Source organism: Triplophysa dalaica, chromosome 4 (genome assembly GCF_015846415.1).
Source record: "Triplophysa dalaica isolate WHDGS20190420 chromosome 4, ASM1584641v1, whole genome shotgun sequence".
In the NCBI taxonomy this organism is placed as follows: Eukaryota; Metazoa; Chordata; class Actinopteri; order Cypriniformes; family Nemacheilidae; genus Triplophysa; species Triplophysa dalaica.
This window is the reverse complement of record NC_079545.1, coordinates 632,501-656,125: the sequence shown is the minus strand read 5'-3', so window position 1 is coordinate 656,125 and position 23,625 is coordinate 632,501. Positions and strand designations below refer to the sequence as shown.

General features: G+C 39.1%; 1 protein-coding gene across 1 annotated transcript in view; it reads right to left on the bottom strand.

The window, feature by feature from the left end:
- brinp1 (bone morphogenetic protein/retinoic acid inducible neural-specific 1) overlaps positions 1-23,625 on the bottom strand; it is a 93,478-nt gene that overhangs the window by 58,331 nt on the left and 11,522 nt on the right. The window contains exon 2 of the mRNA XM_056746811.1: positions 7,918-8,185. Within this exon, the coding sequence (XP_056602789.1) occupies positions 7,918-8,135 (218 nt within the window). The 5' untranslated portion in view covers positions 8,136-8,185. The remainder of the gene's footprint in view (positions 1-7,917; positions 8,186-23,625) is intronic.

Here is a 23,625-nt window from a genome sequence, read left to right as displayed (position 1 = left end):
AAAAATACATTGAATGAGTCAATTTTAAGTCAAAAGATTTTTCTTCTATGCCAAAAATCATTATGATATGAAGTCAAGATCATGTTCCATGAAGATATATGATAAATTTCCTACCTTAAAAATATCAAAACTTTATTTTGTTGAGTGGATGTCCTGCCAATTTTCTCAATATACATTTTTTGCACTCACAGAGTCCTGAGCTTTAAACAGCTGTATCTCAACCAGATATTGTCCTATTCTAACAAATCATACATCAATAGAAATAATATTTAGCTTTCAGATTATGTAAAAATCTCAACTTCGAAAAATTCCCACATAAACTGTTTTGTTGTCCAGGGTCACAGATATCAAAGGTAACAGGAACTACATGACACAATCAGTGGGCTAAAGATAAAACACAAAAACAACGTCTTAAATGCGTCTGTGGAATGGGTAAACGGGACTTTAAACACAGCAGCAGGCTTTATATGCTACTGTGAGAACCACAGCTGGAGCAGAAATCTCTGTGTCACTTTTCTTATATGACAGGAGTGTTAAATACCACGAAAACTAATCAAAGAAACATTGCTTTAAACGCGTGTGCTGCCTGTCTTCCTCTCGCTCTCAGATAACTGTGTGCATGCTCAAGCAACAGCTTCAGATGAGAAGCGTCAGTAAAATTAGTAACAAGTCCATTCTGAGACAAATATCTTACAAATGTCTTGAGATAAAACGTCTTGAAATGTGGTTACCGTTTAATAAGTGGAATAATTAACACCGGTCTATTGAATTCTTAGAAAATAATATTTTGGTCTGTCGTCAATGATTCCTTACATAGTTAAACATGTAAGAACACGTTTATGATGGTAAATCGATTAATTCATTCTAACATGAAATGTATTTGCAGAGAAGTTTTAATGTGTGCATGTTCTGTAGCAAGAAGAAGAAAGTTAATTTGAATGAAATGAAGCTGTGGGACTTTATAAGTGCTTGAGGTTCAGGAAAGTCTTTAGTCATTCAATACAATAATGGAGCACTATCACATTAAAAGTCTAGCGTTTTTAGAAGCCATTAATCCTGCAGATAAATGATCATTCAGCTGTAATTCCTTTCATGTTTCTCCAACACATCTGAACTCATGCCAACAGAGCCAGCGAAGAGAAGTGAATCTGAATCATGATCTATAGGTGAATTCACAACAGCTCTCAGTTCATTAAGGGTACAGGACGCTCACATCAGGACCGCATGGAGATGTGATTTAAGAGGTTCTACATGTAGGACACGTTAAAGGAGAAGTTCACTTTCAAAAGAAAAGTTCATGATCATTACCTCACCCTCATGTCATCCAAGATGTTTATGTTTTTAGTGGAAAAGAAATTTAGTTTTTTGATGAACGCATGTGTGTTTATAAAGCATATACATTTAAATTCACTAGATCAGAGCTTTATTCATGGTCTGGTTTAAAGTCCTTTGAAGCTGCACTGAAACATTTTCACCTTCAAGCGTCCATTGAAGTCACTATATGTAGAAAAATCCTGCACTGTTTTCATCAAAAACCTTCATTTCTTTTCCAGTAAAGAAACAAACACAGAAACATCTTGGATGACATGAGGGTGAGGAAATGATCATGAACTTTTATTTTGAAAGTGAACTTCTCCTTTAACACGCATTTTACATTGGCTGTGTTATTGGAAGATTCTTTTGTAGCTTCTTCTTTTATTATTACACAACTTTGATGTATAGACTTTAGTTATTATATAATGTATCAAGAACACAAACACTTCCTTTAGCAGTAGTTGTCATCCTTACATCTTTTCTAATAAGCACACAGCAGCTACATCTTTCTTACATCTATCTGGGCCGTCGAGTGTCTCGCACTAAACACAATAATCATATTGAGAATATCCTGCTGGACATGAGATATTTGTCATGACGTGAAGTGTTCTGAATGATATCCGATGACGTGATTCAACACACAGACGAGGAAGTGACAGACGGACTAACTCAAGACTCCACGCATCATGAACTCCAGCTGTAAACAGACAAAAATGGGAGTTTTCTTCAGATTGGTGACAGGTGATGGATGAGGCTTCCCGGCTCCCGTGACAGCCCTGCAGATGTCAGACAGATGTGACTGCAGATTTTCTGATTACATTTTTAATGAGAAGCGCACTGAATTCCACTCAGTATTGATGCAGGGTTTAATTGTCTTGTCACAAGCAAGGTGATATCTTGCATTGATGGCTAAATGTGATGCTTCCTTCTGTTGGAGAACACGTGCAGCCGCTGCGTCGCCGTGCCAATGTGCCCACGTCTCTGCTCGGCGCTGAACACATTTCCAGCATTATACCAATGAAGATTTCATTGAAAATCAGACATGTGTCATACACAAATATTCACTTTTGGACCTTTGGGAGCATTTTAATATATTTGGGTGAATCATAAATGTAAACATTAATTTACAGGTGGAAAGATTACGCTACAAAGAGCAGATCCTGTGATATTACTGGAGGGACAGTTTGACCGGAAATGTAGCTTATGTCTTTATGTGCTTGTGTCATGTCAAACCTGTATGAGTCCTTCTGCTTCAGAACCCAACAGAAGATATTTTGAAGAATGTTGATCATCAAACGACACTGAATTCCATTGACTTCCAATGTGTAAACACAAAACTACTGAGACATTTCTCATAATATCTTCTGTTGTGTTCCACTGAAGAAAGACTCAAATATAGATTAACAACCACACCATAGGGAATAAAGGGACAGAATTTAGTTTTATAGCTGAACTGTGCATTAAAGCACACGTTTACCATCACCAGACATCTCAAATACACCGTCAGTCAAACTCCGGTCAAAAAAGTCTCAAAATAAAGGGATATTTCACAGGCACATCAAAATGTCCCCATGTTTTACTCCCCCTCAAGGCATCCTAACTGAACATGACTTTCTTCTTGAAGAATAATGCAGACGGCATTATAATACAACAAATCATTTCATTTCCAGGCGGTAGAGTTGGAGTGAACAGTTTTGATTTTTTGAAGCTCCAAAAAGTGCCTTGATCAAAGAACTGCTGGACACGGCTCTGTGGTCTTAAAGGTCTTCTGAAGTGAATCCATGCGTTCGATTAAGAGAAATATCCACATTAACAGCGCTATTAACGTTGATGTCTAGTTTACATTATTCCTCTACTGTGTGTGAACCAGAGGCTTGTTCTTCGGCAAATGACGACAACAAAAGCTCCTGCACAGAGGAGACACTATCCTATTGGAACTTACGACACGCCTGCGTCATGCGCTTCAGAAGACCTTTGTTAAGAACAAGTTGCCATGTCCAGCAGTTCATTGATTGATGGATGGACGTTTTAGAGCTTGAAAAAATCAACACCCGTTCAATCCCATTCTAGTGCTTGGAAGAAAAATGATTTGTGGTATTATAACTCCGACTGCATTATTCTTCAAGAAGAAGGTCATGTTCTGTCAGGATGCTTGAGGAAATTTTGTTTTGCCTGTGAAATATCCCTTTAAGCATGTGACAGACAAAAACCCCGGCGTGTTCAGTCTGCAGAGTCCACAAAGAGTCAAACGCAGTGGGATTACAGATCTACATCACACAGCGCAGCAGAAACAAACAGCCCGACAAACTATATACGTGTCCATAGAGACAAAAAGATAAAAGATTGGAGAAGTCAAACATCGACGGGACGGACGGAGAGGAAAGAGACAAAAGAAAACAAACACAGACGACAGCAGACGCATCCAAACAAAACACAAACAAGAGAAATAAAACTGAGCCGAAGTGTTCAGATGAAACTCAGATGATGTGTGTCTGTCGCTCGCTCTGAACATGTGTGTGTGTGAAGTTTGTGTGTCTGTCGAATCTGAGGAGATTTACTACGCAAAGAGACTTGAGGATATAGAGACTAATAGAGAGAATGATGTTCTGACATGTCACACATCTCCTCCAGAACACACACATGCGTGGTCTCTGTTCTTCAGACACTTTAAAGCCGTCGCTTGACAACAGTGTCAGAAACGCCGGCACATTCACTGACAATCACAATAAAAGTGAAGACGAGAGCGGGTCTGGAGAACAGACGCTCATTCTCATCACCAGATCTGGTAAAAGTAGACGACGGGAGCGAGCGAGCGGGCGAGAGAGAGAGAATGCTGTGTAAGCACTCGACGGCACCCAATAGAAGGCAGACGTCAGATTTTCTTCCAAACCTCAGCAAGTCTTCAGCGGTACAGATGGTTTTCTCAGCAGGACTTTCTCTCATCAAGAATGTTTTATATTCGTACAAACACGCGCAGAATGCTTTGCTTTGCCTCCACATTTCTCTCATATGCAGATCTGGTTTCACTCGTGTTGTTGGTCACACATCTTCTTCTCATGTAATGGATGATGGACATTAGAGGATAGTAGATTTCTTCTCAGTCAGCGTCTGAACTCAAATGAATGTCATACAGGTCTGATTCTCAACGCTCAGCACATCACTCCAGCGTCTGAATTATTCAATACATATACATTTCACAAGCATCCTATATTTTCCATTTCACTTGTGGCAATGCATTCTGGGAATGCCTTATATAATCCTGCATACTGTAGTTTGCTTTAGTGTCTGCTGCAGGCACTGTTACAACATTTCTAAAGACTGTCGTGTATTTCAGCTGTAATGTAGTAAAAATATAAGTGTACTACAGACTTTTCTCACTTATTTGTGTTCTGTTTCCTGCTGGAGTTCATCACGAGAGTTATTTACTACAGTTTATCCATTTACCACAGTTAATATATCACGGAATACAGTGTAGTACCATAACACACCATACTCCTGTAAACTAATATACTACTGTCTGTCTCTCAATATAGAACAGAATGTTATCCATGTTAAAATACAGTAGGCACCTATAGTATTTACTAGAGCTGTTGAAAACAGAGTTACGACACTCAATCTCGCCGGCGTGTGGTCACCTGGTTCATACAAATAAATCTGTGCAAGTCAAGCTATTTAAATGGATTTTAGCGGGACAGACAACAGCAACTATATTTGCATTCATTTTGATAAATATATTGTGTACACTAAATGCTTCGTTGACTACATTTACATTTATAGCAGCATTTTTAATATGAGTAGAATGAGTGATATGAATATAAGATCTATGAACACCAGATGTCCACCAACTGGTTAAAATCTATAAACATGCCGTTATTTCACCAACTGTACAGCAAATGCGTTCAGAAGATATTAAAATGAATGTAATTCAGTGCAGTGTTTGAAACTATCGGTCGCTCCGTGACACAAGTGAAGGCCGTTGCACATCGAGTCAAAATTTGGGTCCGAAAATTCCAAATGTTAAAATATAAATACGACCTCACGTTGTGTCAATCACATTAACACACTGCTTCCTTTGCAAGCATATTGAGAGGTGTTTTAAAAGTTCAGAGACACCGTATAATGAGCACCAAGAAAAATTCAGATTGTACGTGCACAGACTTTTACTTACAAAATCCATTCTTCCAACGGATGTCTATGTGAGTGTCGTCACTCTACAACTGCTCTGGTATTTCCTATAGTAAACTGATACAGGTTTTTTTATCTTGCTGTAGTACATAATAATATACTAGAGTATTTACGACAGTTTATTCATTTACTATAGGTCATATACAGTAAACTATTGCACTTTACTGTAGTATAATGATTATAATATACAGTATTATATAACGTAAACGTTTAAGTGCACTGCACTGGTCGGCGGTTTAGATCATGCCTCAGTGAATCACACAAGAAACAGGAAATGGGATGAGGAGAGAGAGAGAGAGAGAGAGAGAGAGAATATATTTGTGTTCTATATATTTCATTTGTTTACTTACATATACTTTATTTTATATTTCATTCTATATTTATGCCTTACCTCAGCACATTATTTTTATATGACTCTAATGTTTGTACTTATTGTTTGTCTTTTGTTATGTTCAATGCTTTGACAATATTGTAAGAACACGCAATCATGCCAATAAAGTACCTTGAAATTAAAATTGAGTGAGAGAGAGAGAGAGAGAGAGAGAGAGAGAGAGAATGAGATGGTTGAGTGTCTCGGGAATGAATGTGTGAACACTTGGTCAGAGAAAACTGAACGGTCAGTGTTTGCGTTATAGAGCTGAAATGGCTGTAATTATGCTCATAAAAGTGTCTGTAAATGAAGATGTGATGATTATGTTTCTCATCCTTCATGTTTGAATAGGAACCCGTCCAGCTGAACTCTCATCAAAGAAACAGCTGAAGATCAGAGACTGGTCATGATCAACACACTGTATTCACATTCTGATCTAAAGCCACGTGTGCTGAATACTGAAGCTCTTACCTGATTCTATCTGACGTGAATGATGTTAAAGTCATACTTCACACAAACATGTATAATTCTGTCATCATTGACTCAACTTCAAGTTGTTCAATATCTGTATAAATGTCTTTGTTCTGATGAACACAAAGGAAGATATTTGGAAGAATGCTCATAACCAGACAGATTTTGCGCCCCATTAAGTCCCTTGTTAGGAAAAAAACAATGGTAGTGAAAAGTGCCCTAGAACTGTTTGCTGTCTTACATCCCAAAATACCTTATTTTGTGTTCAACAGAAAAAAATGATGAATTGGGAATCAATGGGGGCGAGATCTGTGCGGTTATACACATTCTTCCAAATATCGCTCTCTGTGTTCATCACAGGTTTGAAATGATGACAGAATTTTCATTTTTGGTTGAAGTATCCCTTTTAATCGTCCACTCTGACATGAGCATAAATATGCACATCACACACAAACAATGAGTCAAATTGATCATTTGATGAATCTGCATACTGCTCATGAAAATGATTATAATAAACCGATCTGCCCTATTGCCTTGTGGGATTGATGTCTCGCATCACAAGGACACATGCAGTCATTGTGATGCTTAGTTCATCTGTAAGGGCTGAAATGGCATCTATACAGCACTTTTTCAAGTTTGTTTTTCAAGTTATTTTTCACATAGAGACACACACGAGCTGCTGATTGTATGATAAGAGAGAGAGAGAGAGAGAGAGAGAGAGAGAGAGAGAAGGAGGTGATTTATGTTACAGTCTGTGACGCTGACAGGTACTGAAAGATATTCTATCAGGAAAGAATATATTCACACATTCAAATATATCACAGACATCACATGTGTTGCATTGAAATGAGTATGAAGTCTCTCTCTCGACCTTCAGTGTGTTTCCTAACAACTCTCATTTCTCTAGTGTGAATACATCACTCCTTTAAAACATGCTAATGTCATGTTTAATCAAACAGGATGGTCATCTGACACATTTCTGCCCTGTTCAGCATCTCTGAATGACACGCGTGCATTAATGAATCACATGTTTAATATGTCTGAGGTTTAACTCGTGTCTCATTCAGAATCTGACCTGCAGCCACACATCAGTGACCTCACACAAGGTTTACTCAGAACTCCGTGTGCGCTTCATTGAAGATGTTCAGAGCATTAGAGCGAGCGCTCACATGTCTCTTTAATGCAACGCACATATAAAGAACTATTGTATCCAGCTTTTTATCCTGAAAGAGCATTTTAAAGTCACCACAGATGCACAATCTCGTCTGAAAAGCTCAATTTTCCCACATCACTCACATCCATAAACACAAAATAATGACGCTCTGGTTTCATCCGTAGTTTCTTCTATGACACATGATTTGTACGATGAATTAAAAGAAACCCTTGGATCAGAAGTTCTATCACAAACACGACCGTCCAATTTGTGTTAGTCTCCAAAACACCTTCTGTTCCTCAAAACACAGAGAACTTTAACAGAAGAGATGTGTCCATGTGGACCTGATCTTCTGGAAACACTTCATTTGATCTTTCTTATCTCGCCCGCCCAGCGTTACATGATGAAAGTTGACTTGACTCACCTGTAGATTTTATATCGGGTGGTGAATCCTTGGCGAAATCTCTCCATGAAGGACAGGTAGCCCTTGGAGTGATGGAAGGGGCCGCGGTCCGAGATAAGCCAGTCAAACTGTCGGCTAACATGCTGCTCATTGGCCGATGGCTCCTGACGGTTGGACTGAACTGTTATATGTTCCCATATAAACAGGCAGTAAGTGACTACAATGAGTCTGCAGTTCATGCTTCACGGTCGGCCGCTCGCTGCTCATTCTCGCTCCATTCTGTGGAGACCTGCGGGACGAGAGAGAGAGAGAGAGAGAGAGAAAACACTCAGAATTAAAGATCGGCTTTACAGACGTTAACACGACCCGCCGCCCTTTTCACACCGTCACTTTATTCAGGCTAATTGGTAGCGTGATAAGTTCAGACAGGGCCGAGCGTCAGCTTTATGACGTGTTGTGACATGCGGTGGGCCGCTGGAGCTGCTCGATCATTAACAGGAAGCATGCGCACGCACACAGATTCATTCCATCTGCAACCAGAGATAATAAACACTGATAAGGGTTGTGTATGCGTTCATTATAGCGATTCTGCTTATCGAATCCGGTTCTTATCCATTCTCTGTTCCCATTCCAATATTTTTGGGGGAGAGAAAAAAATTGCAAATACTTAAAGAAAGCAGTTTTTATCTTTTATTCTTGACACATTTAGGCTATAACCAGTAGGCTGCAACTGTTAACTGTGACAATTCATTCACAAAACATTGAATGAATATTTCACGTAATTATCATTTAAAATAAACTAGAACATATTGTCCTGTGGGGGGCACGGTGGCTTAGTGGTTAGCACGTTCGCCTCACACCTCCAGGGTTGGGGGTTCGATTCCCGCTTCCGACTTGTGTGTGTGGAGTTTGCATGTTCTCCCCGTGCCTCGGGGGTTTACTCCGGTTTCCTCCCCTGGTCCAAAGACATGCATGGTAGGTTGATTGGTATCTCTGGAAAAATTGTCCGTAGGGTGTGAGTGCGTGAGTGAATGAGTGAGTGTGTGTGCCCTGCGATGGGTTGGCACTCCATCCAGGGTGTATCCTGCCTTGATGCCCGATGACTCCTGAGATAGGCGCAGGCTCCCCGTGACCCGAGGTAGTTCGGATAAGCGGAAGAAGATGGATGGATGGATGGATGGATGTTGTCCTGTAGCTTCTCGGGTGTATTTAGTTGTGATCACTATTTAAAAAAAAATAAAGTACCTTAAACAAAACTGATTGTCTTTTCATCTCTATCTGTATTGTGTACCTGAGTGTGCGACGCTGCTAACAGCTGTAAGTGATCTGGTGTGTTGTAGCAGGAGGACTCGAGGCTGAGAGACTTAAACACGGTCCTTCAGATTAATGACGCGTATCATCATATAAGGGGTACTTCCTCCCTTTCACCAAATATCTTCACCATGAATGCTGTTTAACCAAACTTTTGAACATTGGCTGCATTCACAGTGTCGATGGTAATGAACTGCACATGTGCGTAATGACATAAGGTCCCTGTCGCAGGTCCTGCAGACAGATACAACAGTAAAATGTACAAAAATGAATTAATTCAGTATTTTATTCACAAAGCCTACAGCCTACTGGTTGTGGCCTAAATGTATCAAGAATAAAAGATAAAAACTGTTTTCTTTAAGTATTTCTCCCCCAAAAAATATTGGAATTGGAACAGAGAATCATAAGAACCGGATTCAATAAGCAGAATCATAACCGGCATCACTAAAAAGAAAAGGATACCCAACCCTAGCTATGAGTCATTTCTATATGGTGTGAGATTTGAGTTCTTCATGACTCTCTCTCCAGCTGAGCTCGCTCTGATAAGAACCATTTTCAGCTGTAATTATGTTAAAGAACGTTTCCCTTCAGCACTCCAGAGCCAAACGCCGGCCTATTAAATTAACACAACCATGACAAAATACAACCCAGCGTGAGAATCATGACAGTGAACACACAAGCGTGATGTAAAGTTCCAGTAAAACATCACTAATGTTCATGTTTTCTATGTAATCTGCACTGAGGATGACGTCTGTTGAGCACCTGTAGAGAAAAGCAACACATTTGAGCTTCTTCACAACACACACACACACAGAGAGACGTACACTTCATGATGGTGTGTTTGTGCTTTGAAATGTAAATCTGACCTTATCTGGCTTTCATTAAAACAAATGTTATGACTGATGTATGAATGATAGCGTGTGCTGTATAATTTCATCATGAACATTCTGGAGACACACAAATAATGAGTGGTGTCTGTTAAAGGAAACATCAGCTCATAGTCACAAACCCTTTAATACTTCAGTCATCATTATACATCATGATGTGCCGAACTAACAGTGTTCACGTGACTCTAGCACAAATTATAGTGATCATACCAGACTCACAGAGAAACATGTTTTTGTGCTTTTAACACAATGCACAGTATCATGTGAAGAAAGATCTGTGATCTCATAGATCCGAGAGTGTCCTACATTTAACACCTTTTAAACACACTTAAGAGATCTACTCATTTTTCAACTGTCACATATTTATCACATAAACGCTTTCACTGCTACGTTGGATGCAGTATAAAGGTGGATGAAAAATGTCTTCTTCATCATGTATTTTTGTTGTTTTGTTTTGATTTTTTTTTGTTTTGTTTATCATTTTTCAATTTATACTGAATGAATCTTGTATTATTCTTGGCTGTCTGTATGTTATATTTATGTTGCCTGCCTAGGGACTGCAGATGAAAAGTATTAACTGTTACTAATTCTGGCATATTTACATTGTGTATTTTTATATAACAATGAATATGCATAGACCCTATTAAATGTTGCTTTCCTGTAGCTCAGTGGTAAGAGCATTGTGTTAACAGCGCAAGGTTGTGTGTTTGATCCCAGGGGATTGCACATACATAAGTATAAATGTATAGGATTATGCAATGTAAGTCGCTTTGGATAAAAGTGTCTGCCAAATGCGTAAATATACTAATAAAATAAAATATATGTTCTTCTGACAGAAAACAACAAACTTTGCCTGATATCGCTGCTAAAGTCAACTGTGAGGAACCATTCTTAACAATAAAGTCAAAGTGAACCGGAAGTTGCGATCGTTTTTACTTCCGTGTTTTGACGCATTTCTGAGTGAAATTAAATTTCTTAATTTTTCTTTAATGGCTTCCGTCTTTCTCTGCGATTTGATAGGTTGTATAAAAACAGCTATTGCATTTGGAAATGGAACTGGAAGCAGACTGATAGTCAAAATTTAAAAAGAGAATGACCCACATTAATCAACTATTTACAATAAACACTGCAATATTTCATGAAAAAATAGGCAATGTCTTTTTTTATTTCACTTGGACTTTAAGCCACAGAGACAAATAAAGAAATCTGCGGTGTGTTCCATAATATATCAGGTGTGTTGCTGTTTCCCATTGAGAACCAGTGAAGCTTTTCTGCTTTTAAATCAGCTCATGACTCATCTGAAGGTCATTTTCCATTATTATTAAAGCAGAAAATTCTACATACATTATATTGGCCATTTTACATACCGGACTGTATAGTAGTGTTTAGTTTAGATACATACACTAGTTGAAGCTGTTTGTGTGTTCAGCAGCGAGCAGAATTTTAAAGATGGTACAGAAGTGCACAATAATGTCAAAATGGATCATTTTATTGATTGTCTTTGTATTGCTCATTTCAAGCGCAGATTTTTAATACGTTTGTTTATTCTGTGTATTGGATATTGTTTAGTTTCCAGCAGCAGACACACACACACACATATCAGACAAGAATGTATCAGAGCATCTTAAATGTAAATGTAAAAGTGACCCTGCCGTCTAATATCGATATTTCTTGTGGCAGCAGAGACTCTCTGAAGGCACGGAGCCAAATCCAGCATCACTACCAACATGTAAGAGTTCATCTGTGCACATTCATACAGTAGCGTGTGCAGTACAGCCACTTCAAGTGACATCACGAGCGCGGGGAACCGTGGAGACGTCCAACAACGTAATGTCATTTACGGCCTGATTTATGTTTATTATTCAATATGAGCACATAAAGAGACACGCTGTCTGCTGGGCCGGCACGCTCATCATTTATTCATCCTCTCACTTGAGCTAATGGAACTATTCCCGTCTCATCTGGAGAATTGGCAGTACTGAAAACATCGTGGAAGCAGGTCGATGGAACAGCTCGTGGTTTATTCAGATTTTTTAAATGAAGAAGTCAAAAATGTCAAATCTCGCATCTTGGTTTCTGACCACGGATCGGATTGATTGGTTGAGGGCACAACCAGAATGATGGGTTCTCAAGATGTCACTTGCAGGGTGAATATGAAGTGATGAAGAGTGTCTGTTACAGTCAGGGGCGAACTGGTCATCTTGCGTCCTGGTGGGCCACTTGGTATGGGGCCGGAATGGATGGTTGGGCCGCTCAGACGGACATATTATAAATGCGAAGGCATGCACTCCCCCCAGACAGAGATGGCGGAGGGACAATATGGGCCACAAAAGCCAGGGCCGATTTTTCTTCCCAGTCCAGACCTGGTTACAGTATTGTGGGAATCTCCAGATGGAGGGAGTGCAGTAGATTTCAGCTGTAGCTCCAAACACCAGAGGAGGGTCTCACAGCTGAATATCCCCCCGCTGATACACCGCTTCATATTAAACACTCATCCCATTATCCTCAGTGGTTCTTTTGTCATCTGGCTCTCAGACAGACACACGCTGTCTCGCTGTTTCTCTCCGTCGCCTCAAGGACACAAATATTGTCAGTGTGGATTCACATATTGAGATCACACAAACAACAAAACAGCTCAATGTTTGTCCTGAAACAATCGACGAGCGGAGCTCTGGGATGATCTTGGGCATCTTGAGACAGCAATAAAGTAGAAAATGTTAAGTTTGCACCAATATAGACTTCATCGTGATATTTCCACTGGCATTTCAAAAATGACATTCTTAAAGGTTCAGTGTAAGAACAACACTACTAATATTACTAATATATAAATGGTGTTTTTTGGAAGTCAACAGTCTAGGATTCAATGTTAATGTAATGATTGCTCAGAGTATTTGAGAGTGTAAAAGAATTTAAATCAAATGAGTTGATAAAGAGATGAGATGTTGTTCTCCTTAACACAACATTGAGTGATGACATGTACGCCAGCGCAGCATCTCTCTCTCTCTGTCATGTGTGTCTCTTTGAAACATATATTAATAATCTTATATATACAAATCATTTGTATTCATTTAAAATAATCAAAAACGTATGAAATAAAATAAAATGTTTGCTACAATGTTGCTCTTAGTGTCCCACTTCATTCAAATGAAAATCTCTCCATGTGTTCTTCGAACAAACATGACGAACACTCCTGCGACATGTCAAATAAATTAAAGCAGACGATTCTCCGTCAGTATTGGTTGTCCTGCATGCGGTTGATTCTGTTGATGTGATGTTGTAAATGGATTCATTCAGACCGGGAGCTTCCTGTCCTCGCTGCTTTATTCAGAATCTCATTCTTAATGCTAGTCTCGTGTGGACTCGATCAATCCCTGATTCTCCTCATAGACGCTGGGACACTTCACAGGCACTGACGCCGGTCCCCTATTTGTGTTCCAGGTCCCCGGAGCCGCACGATTCAACCGAGAGATTTGGCTTTGTGAGGACGTGTCCAACATTTTCCGCCTCCGAACTCCACCGAGAGGAAGTCTGAGCGCTGGGTTTGTTCTCAAATCCACATCCACTCAAAGAAGAGCACATCCAGTCCCGCCTCTCTCTACATGCACTGATGTGTGTGTGTGTGTGTTCTTCAAATCCCATCCTCTACACAGTCACTCACATCAACCCTTCAATCATCTCACACATCCAAGAGAAGTCCAGGCCTGATCCCATCTATTTATGTCAAGTAAAACCATGCTTTCCAGGTTTTTCTTTGATCATGTGATCACGCACACGTTAAACAACATCCACATCCATGTGAATACACCTGCAAACTGTGTTGTATTGATATTCCTCTCACACATCACTTCTGCAGCACGGCGCTCAATTTATTCTATATATTATCATATCTGAATGAATCACTGCATTCTCACAAATGTGCAGCACACCGGCTTTGTTTTACACAGAATGAAATTACAAACACATGTTTATTCATATTTATTTCTGATAACTAGATGCCACATGCTGAACTAAACAATTAATCATAACGACATGATGCAGCAACAATGAAACATAATAATGTCTAATAGTTATAGCGCTAGTGCTCCAGCCCAAACAGAACCATGTGCGATGAATTAAAATGATTGTATTTACATTATTCGACTTCTTAGACGTCAACATAACACTTTACAGTGAGATTTCATTAGGGAGTGCATTAACTAACATGATCTAACAATACACAATACTTCTACACCTCAGTTCATGTTCATTTCAGCATTTACTAATACATTTAAAATCAAAACTGTGTCTGAGTTAACATTAGTGAATGCACAATAAACAGGAACAGTGATGAATAAACGCTGAAAACTATATTGTGAGTTTATGTTTGCTAATGCACAATGTGAACAAATGACATCTGGTTGTAGAGCGTTATCGACAACACAACACAGTCTCAAGGGCATTAATGACATTGTCACCAACTGCAATCTAATAATTCCTGTTTACTGACACAAATTTCCCCCTTTTTCTCGTGTCAGTCAGCAAGACTCAATGTATTTTAATCTTTTCATCTTTCCTATGTATAAATATATCAACGCAATGTGATGGGACTTCATACCTATTTTACCTAAGATCTCACTGGTGTGTTTTGTAATGATTTGACCTTTCTCTGTGAGGTCAGGTTTAGGGGCGGGGTTAGGGCAGCCATTATCATTGTTTTTCTACCTCCTGAAACTAAAAACAAAATTAGCCTTCGCGGCTTTGGGGTGAAGTAAGGTGTTGGTCAACCACATCCTAAAATACTTCGTTTGATGTCAGGTATTAAATATAAATGCAAATACACACACAGTCTGTGTATTGAGAGTCGTGCTGAGTGACATTACAAAAGGTGTTGCTCACTGACATGAAAAAATGGGGATATATTCATGTCCATGAACACGCATTAATAGATTCAAAATGTTGTGTCTATGCTACGAACTGCCTTGAGACTGGGTTGGATATCAATAACTGATGATGTTTATCAAGCATTTTTGTTAAATATGGTTTTATTTATAGATACACTACACTCTTGAACCATCAACATCCACAGATCCTTTTAGTTTCATGTTTTTATTGTGGAAGATTATACATGCAGAAATTGTTCTTTTACTGTTATTTTATCTTTTTCAGTTTCTTTAGAGTATCCAACAGTTCAGATACAGTCATCTCAAAACTGATGTGTTGTTTTTTATTTCTGCACAAACAGTATAAGTGCATAGGAAATGTCCTTCAATCAGCAGTAAACAGAGAGGAAACAAAATACTGTAAGTCATAAAGACTTTTAGCTGAGAAGAAACGATCAGGGCTATATACATAGCAAATAAAATACAAGCAAAATGGAATGAGATATACACTGTATATATGCTTTGGCTGTCTCAACACATCTGTAATATTTCTTTGATATCATTTTTTTATATCTCTGGTTCTGAGACGATGAATAGTGATGATAACGTATATAAAAACATTCTGCAAACACATATAAACAGTTTATAGAGATGAAACGATCACAGCAGCAAGTCTGATGTATATGACAAAGAAACCGTACAGAATTGAGATGGCACGTGTTTGCCTTCAGTTATTAATATTGTCATCAAATGAAACCATCATTAACATGTGATTGACATGTTATCAGTGTTGGGTAAGTTACTCTGAAAAAGTAATCCATTACTAGTTACTAATGACATATTCAATAGTGTAATAACATTACTGTACAGATGACTCTCTCCAAAAAGAATTTAATTACGTATAACTAATTACTCTCTACATCAACCTTAGTTCAGTGATTCAAGACATGAAACGGCTCTTAATTCACTCAAATTAATAATATTAAACCATATAAACTATTCTTATTAACCGACCAAAGTATACAAATGTGAATCATGGATTTTAAAGTTAGACTTATAATTTTGATGTCAATTCCACTATTGCACACACATATATCCCACACAGTATTTATTTTAATTAAATCAGAAGTAACTTTAATTAAATTACAGGAAATATAAGAGTAATCCCTTACTTTACTTTTTCAATTTAGTATTACTTAGATGACTTAGTAACCACTGATTATAATACACTATGTGACTCATCTCGTATGAATCTGTATTTCTTTATGGCAGTGATGTCACACATGAGGTCATGTGGCACAGAATGTCCTTCTCCTGAGGCTCACAGTGTTCTTGTGTTTCTATGGCTTTACATTTGCATTCACGTCGAGCGCTGCACTACAGAACAGATCGATCCGAGAGGAGGGAGGGAGGGATGTGGTGGAGATGCTGTCGTGCAATTTGTCCTGTAAAGATTAAGAGGCCTCACAATTAGGAGCGCGCTCCGGGCTCGGCAAACACCTCCACCCTAACGCTGGCCAATTACCAGCCGGCACGCAAACAGCATAACTGACTTTGCAGTGGATTTCATTTGCGGCGCTTCACGCGGCAGCTCTCAGCGGCTGACCTTCAGATATCTGAGCTCAGCAAGTCTCTTCTGGATAATTAAATGGCCGCCCCTGCCTCAACCCAATCAGCAGAGCCCCAGATCAATGCACCATTCTCAAAACAAACTAATTCACTAATGGTCTGACTTATTGTTCCAATTTACCTGGCCGGAGAATTACGCTCCCGGAGAAAAAAAGCGGCGCAGAGGATCGATGAAGAAGCGAGGTAGAGACGGAGCTCTCCCGAGCGGAACACGGCCGACGGACGGGGCGTTCTGCAGAGCGCAGCGGGCGCTGTCGTGATGCCAAGTAATTAACACGGCGCGAGCGATGGCTCAGACCGACAGCTCGCCTGTTCAAGGTGTCCAGGAGTTTGTTCCAGATAAATTAGCCGTGCTAGAATTCAATTAAAGAAAAGATCATTTGTCCTTAATCACCCTTTATATCCACTCCATTCTCACAAACTCTTTGTTTTTCACTTGTGTATTCTTTTAAATCAACTAGAATATCTTTAGCAAATCGCTTTATATTCACTAACCTGACAGCAACAAACTGCGAAAACAGACAATTCAGTTTGTAGAAAATGTGCAAAAATCAAGATATTTATTTTGCGTTCCAAATAATATCTATCAAACTGCCACTGGGTTGTTTTTAGTAAGTAATAAAAAGGTTAAAAATATACAGCGACTAGCACATGAAAATGGAGTTATTTGATTTTGTGAATCGTCTCTTGACACGTGTTTCTGAACGTGATCTGTTGAGCCATGATAACAGAAACAGACTGCTCCGTTTTAGTGGTCTCTGCACAAGTGGAGAAACATGAAAATCATCTTATTCATTAATGCCTTTATTAGATTTCAATGTTTTCCTCTTCACACTGAAGTGTTAAATGATGTTTTCTTTAGGGATGGTTGAGTCTGCGTCTCTATAATCGTTTTGTTTAGGAAGATCACACAACCGTCTTTATGGAACCAAACCACACATCACGCTCAAGACTGAAAATGAATACTCGTTATAATTAAACCTGAATTATGCATGAATGTGTAACATGTGGTTTTAAAAAGAATTGTGTAAATCCTGCATGTGATCTCATATTAAAATCATGAACTTTTCTTGAAAATGTATTTAGTTTTATATTTAATATCAGCTGGTAGTTTTATTTTAACCACCAGCGGCTCTTTTACACAGAAAACTGGTTTAAATCAGTTCGACAAGAAATGCAATAGTGTAAGAAAAACAATCTGGTTTAGTTTGAGTATTTAACAACGGTCAGAATAAATCTGATGTGTTTCACAATCACAGCATTCTCAGATCTCACCCAAACACAACCAAAACACAACAGGTTAATAACTTCATCATTTTACACACACACACCTTCGCACACACACAGAGATACACAGACACACACAAACAAACAAACACAAACATACATGTGCACTGAACACACACCCTCGAACACACACATTCACACACATGCACACACACAATCAAACAAACACACACACAAATTGACACACAGACACATACACACACACACACACACACACAAACACACACAGACACGCAAAAACACGCAAAAACACACACAAACAAACAAACCAACACACACATGTTAGGTTTCTTTACATTGTGGGGACTTTCCATAGGCGTAATGATTTTTATACCGGACAAACTCTATATTCTATTGCCTTCCTCTAACATCCCCAAAACCTGACCATCACAGAAAACTTTCTGCATTTTTACATTTTCAAATAAACATCATTTAGTATGTTGCTTAGTACATTTAGACACACAATCCTCCGTTCTCTTCATTATGCAGAATTTGTCCGTGTTAATTTCTGTCTCTGTGTCAGGAGGGGTTCATGTTCACTAGATGAGAGGTTAATATACATGAGTGTCTGTTTACATTCATCACTCAGTTATTGTGGTGCAGTGCAGTTTGACAAATGTGAAATAATGTGCAGCCTGATACATTATAATATCCCATATGTGTCAAATACACTACACCCTTAAACAAATGTCTATAGGATACAAGCAACATTTGAAACATCTCATATGATGTTGCGTGCAGTTCACGGTCATGTGACTCCGGTGTGATCATGTGACGCTGGTGATTGATGACGAGTCTCAGACTGAAGCAGGAGGACTCAGTTTATCACAGCAAATATTGGCTGGAAATTGCTCTGCTTATCTGAGTGTGAGATGGATGAGACGTTTACCAGCGGCCTATAAAACTGCAGACTGAGGCGCGCTGTCATTTCCGCTCGCGCTGTTAGACGCAGGAGTTTCACAACATGACATTTGTTCGGCGGCGTGGGCGCCCGTGACTTCGCCGTGCATCACAACGGTGGCCTAAAAACACTACAGAAAATGTTTGGCCAGCACTTTTACTTCCAGACTTTCTAACGGTTTGTTCAACCCTTCACACTGAAGTTGTCGGTGTCGCGAGAGTTTGTCATTAGCAGGCGACGTCACCGGCTGTGAACACAGAACAGATGCCCGTGTCTCACCGGACGAGACCTCTGAAGTTTCCAGCCCATCTGTGCTGTTACTGGATTCTTTTCAGCGTGGGGTTTTCTTCATATGATTTTCATACGGCACACTGTTTATCCATCCATTTGCATTTTAGCCCTCGAGCTGAAACGTGTCGGCCACACCGAACGCAGATGTGTAACACACGCTCAGCCGCCTCGTTGTTCTTATTTAAGCGTTGTTTTGTGAGATAGGAAGAGAACGGGGGGCTTCATAAATCAGAGATCCTCCGGGACGTCCAGCAGATGGTGGATTAAACTTCTGCTCAGAGACGGCTGGCGATAGATCTGCACCTTCGGCTGAAATATGCCACACTTAACTCACTGACACATCATGAATATACATGAATCAAGCCTGAAAGTCTTCAGATCCAATCTGCATACGAGACAGAAAACATGTGCTGTCTAAACTCAGCTCACACATACAGTACATTAATACAAGAGTCAACGCTTGTTGGCAAATACATTTCTTACTTTGGAAAACAACCAAAATACTCAGCATTCTTTAATCAAGACACTTTTATTTGACAAGCAAAATGTAAGACTATTTACCATATTAATAAAACTACAAAAAGCCTATGACTCTTACGTGTTGTTTTCTAAAAATAAAGTGAGTTTATGTTTAAAGGGATATTCCACCCAAATATGATCTGTCATGAATTACTCCGCCTCAAGTTGTTCCAAATCTGTAGAAATGTTAGCAACTGACATTTTCTGGGACATCATTGACTAACATGGTAGGAAAAATTTAAATAGTAGTCAAATGTGACCTGGAGCTTTTGCTTCTTTTAAGTAAGTTGTACTTAAATTTGTACTTACAGATTTTCTTGAGTAAATTCTACAAGTTATGCATTTTTGCAGTGTATCTACCGTATGTTTTTTTCTAAATGTTGTGTCTGTGGTTTGCAGATGCAGTGATGTGTAAAGAGCTCTTCTGCTAATAATCATCATTTCTGTCTCAAATGAGGAGAAATATGAGTAAATGGACAGCTACACAGCAGATGTAAACTCTAAGTACCAATATCAAGAGCAGAGAGGTGAAGGCGTCTTTGACAAGGTCAACAACAGAATGATAAAGTGTGACTGCAGAGCAAGAACATTCACCAAATGAATGGATGTATTTCATGCTCTGCCGGCCCATCACACTCATGCTCATCACCTACAGCCGTGAATATTCCATTCCAGATATCATACATGTATACAGTATGTGAGGATAAAGTCCATTATTACCGAGAAGAGATGTCAATAAACCATCTGCACCTCATTGCCTGTTACCTTGCTTCACGTCAATAAGAAACCCACTTTACGTTTCTCTCAGATTGAAATGGATCTTCTGCAGGACTAAAATATAGGACATGAAGGTAATTCTAGATCGAAAAAACTCTTGGAATCTATTGTGAGCTTTAAAGCACTTTACATAAGAAGTGATATTTGTGTGCTTCGCCTACTCAGAACATTTGGCATCATTCATTTATGAGGTTCCATTAGGGTTCCTCAGAAGCTTTTGCTCGCTGGGTTTTTTGGAAGCGAGCTTCACTCTGCACACGCTCCCGAGAGTCTAATCATCATTTTTAAGCCCTGAAGGGAAAATCAAAGGCACACGCTCATTCCTCACGTCAGACACATATCAGTATCTCCACTCATATGAAGAAATGTTGAGTGTCTGGAGGTTTACCCAGCATCCAGCGCTCCTCTGATGGATTTCTGTTTTGGGGAAATTGTCGATTATTTAAGGGTGGTATCTGTGAGACTGATATTCTCTGGAGTCACATTTACTCCTCTATTAGTGCCATGTAATGCTCTATTTGCTTTAATAAGCAGTCCTGTAGAGACACCTGAGGGTCGGGATAGGCTGCAATACAACACCTCACACTGACACTGTTTAATGGACTCGAATATTGTTTTCAAAAACATACCCTCACCGAGCTTATGTGTGTGTGTTTAGTGCTAGAGATCCTGTGATCACATACAGTAAATATATTAGATATAATCCACAGCCAGCCATGCATTAAAGGTTTTTAATGTACGACGTGGTTGCCTTTGCGAAGTGCATTAAAGTCTTTAATGCACGGCTAGACGTAGATATTTTCATGTGTTGATTTTAAACATTGATCAAACTGAGTGGAACTACCCGAACTACTAGGGGTGATTCGCCGGAAATACATGTTCTTCTGTGTCTTTGGTGTGTTATAAGCTGCCCATGCATGTATTAGACATGTAAAATTGCAAACATTTAAGTGTCGGAAGAAAAGATGCATTCTATCTAAAAGTGAATGATCACCCGGACCTGCATGAAACACCTTGTGTAAACACACCACAGCGAATCTACGTCAGATGGTGGTCTGATTTGACTGAGTGTATACAAGCTGGTGTGGAAATTACAGTGTTTTTGAACCTTAAATCCTGTTAACTCTTTGTATTACATCTAAAGCAAACAATAATATTCCTTTAGGTCAAGTAAAATGATCCCTTTTGCCTGTTCGTGAAGTTTGATCGTCGCTTCTTATCTTTAAACAACCGGCAGCCTGTAAACTATCCCTTACTTAATGCACAACTTCCATTCAATCAGAATGCAGTATTCAAACGGACCATGCTATAAATAAATGTACATACATGTATAAACTGTATCTGTAAGGAATGCTGATATCTTTTTTAATTCACTCAACACATGTAAAACTAGATGGCAACAGTTGTAGACGAAGGTGTTGCTAGTGATGACAGTAAATATATCAGAATATTAAATGTAAAAATACCTCCATAATACTGTATTTCATGATAAAAGCCCCAGCGATTCTGACGTGAAATTTGTATAGATTTTGTAATGTATCTTTTTTTTAAATGCTATATTCCATTAAAATGAGTGTGTAAGTCTAGTCTCTTGTGTAATTCTGTAAATGTGTTGTGTCGACCAATCAAACTAAAGAAGTGGTTCTGCAGTTCAAATGCTTTCTGCTCTTATTGTTGGACTGCTGACTGTAGTACTGCATCACTGCTATAGTGTGTGTGTGTGTGTGTGTGTGTGTGTGTGTGTGTGAATGAGCTGAATCAGCAGGTTTATGTTTGTTACACACAGCACAGATACACACGTCTGTCTTAGATGTCAAATGGTGAACCACACGCCATCGTTTGCAAACAGAAAGCTCTCGACCTGAACACACTGTCACACATCCGTACACACCACAACATCATGACATCTTCATTAAACACGTTTTACTGAGCAGTTCTGTATGACAGATATGACACATGAACTTCTGTACCGTAACCATCTAATCCAACCTGATTTTAGTCAAGTGAATTGATGTTTGCCTACAAACGTATCGAGCGATACATTATGACAATTCTGTCATCCTTTATTCATCCTCACGGCATGTCAAACCTCCCACTGGGCAGAAGAAAACAATCATAAGTACAAATAATGATTGTTTTGAGGTTTCTTTCATTGATTGGTCAAATAGATCTGTCTGTCCCACCCACTGCTTCATTGATCCAGAGCTTGAGTTCTGTTGAGACACTCGAGCAAATAAATGTTTGGAGTGTTGTGAGGAAGAAGATCATCTAACGGATAAGTTCATAGTGAAATAAAAGAAAAGATGTCTTGTGTGAAACAGATTAAAGCGCAGTGTTATGATACAGAAGTCATCTTCTGATTTGGCACAGTGACTATTTAACAACATTTATAAAGTGTTAAGCGAGCGTGTCCATCTCAGTCTCTATAATCTCATTAATAATCCATCACCATATAAAAGTCAAGTTGGTGCCTCAGGCCTTCAAATGAGATTTCACTGTCATATAAAGAAAAAAACTTCTAAGTATTAATGTATTTACTCTTATCTATGAAGAAAAAATGAAACACTACTTCTGAAATATTTATTTTATTTTGCTTCTTTTCTTCATTAGTCAGAGCTTTCAGTTGTGGGTGTTGCTCTTGTTTTAAACGAAAGCCTCACAGAATATTGTAAGATTAATGCTCAACACAAGAAAATCTATTTGCCAACTGGGTGAGAAACAAATATGAATGTAATTTAAAGTTGAAGGCAAAACATGATAATTTTTTCTTTCACGCTGTCCCTCCTGTATTGGATGATGTTGAGTGTGGTCCATGAGCAGCGTCTGGTGTTCTGCACCGCTGCTTCTAGTCCTGCAATTCTTCCCTTCATGACCTCCTCTTTTTTCATTTCTCAAAGCATGAAGAAGGGCCAAAGGGACGGCCCTGTGCAATTTCCCTCCTCTAATGGGTACTTCCACACCTCACTTACATAGTCCTGAGAAGTGACAACATTAAAGAATGGCTTGTGTGTGGAGCGGAGGCCGGGGCAGAAATACTGGGGGTAATTATGGTGAAATCAAGCACACGGCTGAACTCTTCAGCGTCACGCTCTCCATCCCAGCGGCTTTCTTTTCTCTCTGAGCTGATACTGCACTTTACTTCAGAAACATAGACGGACGCTTTGTCTCCTTCACTTTGAAGCTCGTCTGGGAACAGCGGCTCAACTACAATAGAAGGAAATCAAGGGCTTGATCTAGAAGCCAGATATAAAGCCATTATTAACCGGCC